Source organism: Gavialis gangeticus, unplaced genomic scaffold, assembly GCF_001723915.1.
Source record: "Gavialis gangeticus isolate Ggan-Ray unplaced genomic scaffold, GavGan_comp1, whole genome shotgun sequence".
NCBI lineage: Eukaryota > Metazoa > Chordata > Crocodylia > Gavialidae > Gavialis > Gavialis gangeticus.
The window spans coordinates 160,556,721-160,562,720 of NW_017729032.1; the positions used below are offsets into that span (position 1 = coordinate 160,556,721).

Sequence of the window (6,000 nt, forward strand, 5' to 3'; positions counted from 1 at the left end):
CAGTGGACAACTATTTACACAGACAAAACAGAGATGGTTCAAGTGGATAATGGAAGAGAGGCTAAGAAGTTGTTAATCTTGATAAAAAGTGAGAATGAAAGTGCTAACTAAAACTAGAACTAAGCAAAAGACCCTGCAAACAGGAACTACTGGCAGAAGTGAATTAACTAACAAAACCAGAGGGGAAAGAACAGACGCACAATGCCACCTAGGCCATTCAGGTCCCTTCTTGTGACAATACAGCACTGTTGTATATTTTTTTAGGGTTCTGCCCAATCTACCCAGCAACAAGCAGTAAACAATCAAGCGATTTACTCATAAATGGCAAACATTAAGTATAATTTTTCCAGAATCATGCATAACTTGAAACTTTAGATAATTAACTATGAACTAATCCTTCTTCCATTTCTCTGTCCCCCACACATGAATTGGTTTTATTTAAGTTACCTTGAAGGGTTTTCTCTAGCAATCCAAGAGCAGCACAAGCATCAAGCAGTCTTTCTGTTCCACACACAGAGGCATTTATTGTATATGCAACATCCACAGCCTGCAATACACCTTTATTCTTCAAAAGATCGAACACTTTGAGCTTAGAGGCCACAAACAAAGCCTGTGTACATGAAAAAAAGTATTAGTAAGTTAAATTTAAAACTAAAATTTGCCACAGAAACACACAGGTTTGGTCCAGATCAGAGATGTAGACCTTATGGAAATCACCGAGTTAAATCCCCAAGTAACAGCAAAAACAATGCTCTAAGGAATTCGATATTCTAAAACTTGCTTGAGTCTACCTCTAGGTCAAAGTCAAATTTAATCTGGATTATTTCTCAATGAAAATACCTTCCCCAGTATCTAGGAAATATGCCCCAATCTATTTAAATAGTTACATTTATTCCATACTAATTTTCTAAAACAACACATCGCTGCTGCATCTGGAAAACCTTAATGCTTAAACTGTATAAACTCAGCAAAGTACAGAATTTTCATAGTAAGCACAATGTACAACTTTATAGCTGAATTTAAATTCCATGGAAACACAAGAGCTTTGATGAATGGCATTGGGATAATTAAAACAATAGGAAAAGGTCAATATAATCAAGAGACAGAAGAAAAGAAATAACATTTTATATAAGAAAATCAAGCGGAAAGAATTAAGTTTAAATGAGGCAGAGTCTTCAAACAAATCTCTCCAATATGCTCCAAACATGTTTGATTATTTTTGCATATGTGCATCCCTTTTCTATATTAAAATTTATCTGTCATTTAGTTGCTCATTCACTCAATAGTGCAAGATCCTTTGGTAGTTCCTCACAGTCCACCTTAGTCTCTTTGAATGCATGTCATCTGCAGATTTGGCCACATCACTATTCACCCCCTTTTCCAGACCCTTTATATGTTAAACAACACCAGTCCCAACACTGACCCCTGGAGAACCCCACTACTTCATTTCTTCCTGCAAACTGACCATTTATATTCAGTCTTTGCTTTCTATCCTTAAACCAATTCCTAATCCATGAGTGGATTTTCCCTGTAATCCCATGACTACTTAACTTCATTAAGAGCCTTTGATGGGGAACCTTTGTCAAAAGCTTTTTGGAAGTCCACCTGCTTATTGACACCCTCAAAGAACTCCAGAATGTTAGTGAGGCATGATTTCCCTTTGACAAGAGCCATCCTGATTCCTCCAACAAGTCATTTTTATCCATGTGCCAAACAATTTTTTTTTTTCTTATTGTTTCTACCAAATTTCCAGGAACAAAATTTAGACTCACCAGCCTAAAGTTCCCTGGGGTTCCCTTAGAGCGCTTTTTGTCACAATGGCAATCCTCCAGTCCTCTGGTACCAAGGCTGTGTTTAGTGACAGATTGCCTACTACAGTTTTGAAACTGCCAAGCTCCTGTGCGAGTTCCTGAGGACCTTAGGGTGAAGGCCACCAGGTCTTGATAATTTCCTACTATTGGGTGCATCCACATGAGCACACATGTGCATCTTGCAGCGTCTCAAAGCCCTCTGAGACACTGCAAGAGGCACGTGCAGGAATGAAAAACTGTTCCTCGCGCTGCAAATAAACCCCTGGATATCCAGGGGTCAAAAAAACCGTGGAGAAAAGAAGTGGGGCAGGGCACAGTCCCAGACCGTGCCCTGAGGCAACCGGAGACTTGGTCTTCCAGAGACGCTCTGGTAGCCAGCCAGAGCGTCTCTCTGGTTGGCCCTCGCCCCAGTGCTGAAGCACACTGCCTGCCCGTGCAGGACAGGCAGCACGCCAGCCACAGGGAGCTGGACCTGGGCTCCTGCCAGTAAGTGAGATGGGGGGAGAGGGGGAGGCTGGAGAAGGGAGGAGGGTACCATGGAGGAACCCCTGCTAGCTCCGCCTGATACCCCCTGATGGCTGCCCCACCTGCTCCCCCAGACCTCCAATGGCTGCTCTGCCTGGCCCCATTTCTTACTTGCACCCCCAGGTCCCCCGATGGCTGCCCCTGCCCCAGCTTCCTGGTACCTAAAAAAATAAATAAATAAAAGCCTTGCATTCGCCTCGCAGTAGCAGGGGCTGTGAGGACTCTGGGGCCTTGTGGCAGAGCCCCAACCGCACAGCCACCTGGCACCCACACTGTCACTGCCCCATCCGCAGATGCTTCATCTGGGTCTGGCAGGTGCACAGCAGGTCACAGGCAGGCAGCAGCCCCCCCCACCAGATTGCTGCAGTGGGTAGAGGGTGCAGGGAGCTCTCAGGGCTGCTTCGTCAGTCCAGCTGGCACAAGGGGTAGTGTCCCCAGGTACCAATTGGCTAGGCCCCAGAAGCTCCTGAGAGTGAGTAGCCCTGAGCTACTTGTCAGGGCAGCTTTTCGTTCTGATAGAGCCAGGACAGAGCAGGTTTTTATACTGCTGGTGACAGCACAGGTGCTGGCTCCAGGCTCCAATTTCCCCTGGCTGCTGATCCAGCCAAGCAAGGTTATTTTGCCCCGAGCGGCACAATTTGCCCCACACCAAAGCGCACGTCCAGACACGTGCACTGGAGCAAAGTGCCTCGGCTCAAATTTGTACCACTTCTATTTGAGCTGCTGCAAGCGCATATGCTTGCATGTGTGAATGCCCCCATTCAGTTTATCAATTTCCTCTACAACCTCATCTACTCAAACTTCAGCTTGGATCAGCTACACTAACTCAACCCTTAGAGGGGTGAATCTGGCAAGGGAATCTCTTTAACATCTTCTATAGCAAAGACAGATGCAAAGAATGCATTTAATTTCTCCCGAGTGTTCCTCCCATCTTTTAGTGCTCCTTTTATACCCTGATTTTATTCAAAGGCCCAAATGAGTCCCTACCAGCTCTTTGGCTTCTAATGTACTTAAAGACATTTTTATTGTTACTTTTTGTGGCTCCAACAAGTTGTTCCTCAAATTCTTTATTAACTTGTCTTATTACAATTCTGCTTTTGATTTACCAGAGTTTATACTTTTTCATTTTCTGTATTAGGATTTGACTTCCATTTTTTGAAGGAAGCCTTTTGTCCAGTTATTGCCTCTGCAACTCTGCCATTGAATTATGCTAGCATTATTTTGGTCCACCTTTATTTATTTTTTTTATCTGTGGTATGTACTGCTCCATGCATCCAACAGAGCATGGGGACTCGCTTAAGAGTTCTTCACCAGATTACAGGCTTCTTTTAACCTCTAATTAGCTTCCCCATGTTGGTATAGTCTCCCTTTTCAAAGGGAAATTATTATAGTAGCCTTTCCTTCTCATCTCCCCTCCTACACGGGCATCAGTCCCAATTGCACTGTGGTTACTATTGCAAAGCAGCTCAGTAACACTTACCCCTTGCATAAAATCCTGTGCACTAGTTAGGAATAGGTTAAGAATGGACTTTCCTCTTGTAGTCTCCAGGACTAATTATTCCAGAAAGCAGTCTTTTATAATGTCAAGAAACGTGGTCTCCGCATCCCGGTATGAGGAGAGATTGACCCAGTCTGCTTGTGGATTGAAGCGATCAATTACTACTGTAGGTTTTTTTGGTTTGTTTTTTTTTTTTAAATTTAGCAGCCTCTCAACTCCCTTAGCATTTCTAATTTGCTGCTGCTGCTGCCGCCGCCCTGGGGTGGGGTAGGAGGGGGAGGAGTCAACAGTATATCCTCAGATGTACTTCTTTCTTATTGTAAAGACAACATTTCTATCCACAGAAATTCTATGGTATGCATTTTATCATTTTTTAAAAAAAAGCTTACCTATTTGATTCAAGGCAATTTTTGATGTAGAGTTACTCCTGCACTGGTACACCTATACCATCATTGCTACATAACTTTTGATTTTCCCCTTGATTTTCCTCATTCCACCATGTTTCATCCCACCTTGATTTCAGACCGAATTGTGAAAATGGACTTAAAATGTAGTGATTAAAAAGTCATGCAATTTGCTACAGAATAACTGTTAATGTTAATATCACCGTACTTTTAATTTTCCAATGGGGTACGAATGTTGTGGCTGTGATAAGTCCAGAGAATACGCAAGGAGCAAGGATATTTCAGTCTCTTGGTGGACCTCCTTCTTTCTGCCTGTAAGCTTACCTAGACCCGTTCTACAGTTGGAAGAGATGGTAATAAGAGATATTATCAAAACACTTCGATGCTTTAATCTTCACAATATTTTCTCCACCTTGCAGACAGAAAAAAGTGGAGGCAAAACCATCTTTCTCCATATTACCAAATCTTCTCACAGCCTTGGGAAACATGACATCCACAGTGACATTAAACAATGAGTGGCTGCAGACGCCTTTCCCTCTCCCCACACTTGGCAATTAGTTATGGTCCCTGCAAGGCCAAACTCCAATATATTCCCTCATCTATGCATCCCATAGCTTCTCTCTAGATACAATTCTCTTGATGACCTCAAATGTAACTCCAGTTTTGTTGAAAATTTGGGATATTACCTCCTGCTAGCCATACACAAAATAAAGCAAATACACAGCATCTTCTGTAACATGTTAATCCGAAAGAGGAAAACTTAAGATACTGTTTCTTTAATATCCATGCCTGGCATTAATACAATAAGATGCTGAAAACTGTTTATTTTGGAAATCAGTGATACCTTGGCTTCTTCATACCTAGCTGGATTTGCTAGAGCTGCTGGGATGAGCCCAACTCTATACTAACTCTAATTCTGTGGTGCTCAACCCATCTGGCCCGTGGTGCCTGACAAGTGGTACAGGGCTGGGCCACGGGCTGGATCCAGCATGGCGTCAGTTCACATGGCTAGTCTGCAGGTATTATCAGGATGCAGAGCAACCCTGCATCCTGGCCCAGTCTTGCACACTCGGATCAGGCTATGAAGTGACCCTGCACACTGGCCCAACATGCACAAGCAAGATCTGGCCTGCAGGGCTCCCTGTGGGTTTAGCAGCAGGGAAACAGCAATTAAACACTGCCACCACTCCCCCTGCCAACAGAATTCTGGACCCATGGGGAGACATGGGACCTGATATTTAGCTGCTCTACTGAGGTGTTATTTACTGGGTCTATCATAGAATCACAGAAGTAGGGTCAGAAGGGACCATGTAGAACTTCAAGTCCCAGCCCCTGCCTGGGCAGGAGAAAAAAAGTGGGCTCAAATGACTCTAGCCAGGTAGGCATCAAGCCTCTTCTTAAAGACCCCCAGGGTAGGAGCCAGCACCACTTCCCTTGGAAGTTGGTTCCAGATCCTAGCCCCTCTAACTGTGAAGTAGTTCTTACGGATGTCTAATCTAAAGCTACTCTCCAACAACTTGTGGCCGTTATTCCTTGTTATGCCAGAGGGCGCAAGAGGAAACAAGGTCTCCCCCAAACCCTTCTGGTCCCCCCCCAGTGAGTTTATAGACAGTCACCAGGTCCCTCCTCAGCCTTCTCTTGTGAAGGCTGAACAGGTTCAGGTCCCGCAGTCTCTCATGGTAGGGTCTGCCCTGTTGTCCCTGGATCATGCAGGTGGCCCTCCTCTGGACCCTCTCAATGTTGTCCAAATCCCTCCTGAAGT

At 44.3% G+C, this 6,000-nt stretch overlaps 1 protein-coding gene across 3 annotated transcripts in view; it reads right to left on the bottom strand.

Moving 5' to 3' along the window:
• The window catches only part of ASMTL (acetylserotonin O-methyltransferase-like), an 86,872-nt gene that overhangs the window by 18,920 nt on the left and 61,952 nt on the right, over positions 1 to 6,000 (bottom strand). For all 3 annotated transcript variants that reach the window (XM_019524208.1, XM_019524207.1, XM_019524206.1), the window contains exon 8: positions 448 to 610. In XM_019524208.1, coding sequence (XP_019379753.1) covers positions 448 to 610 — 163 coding nt within the window. The remainder of the gene's footprint in view (positions 1 to 447; positions 611 to 6,000) is intronic.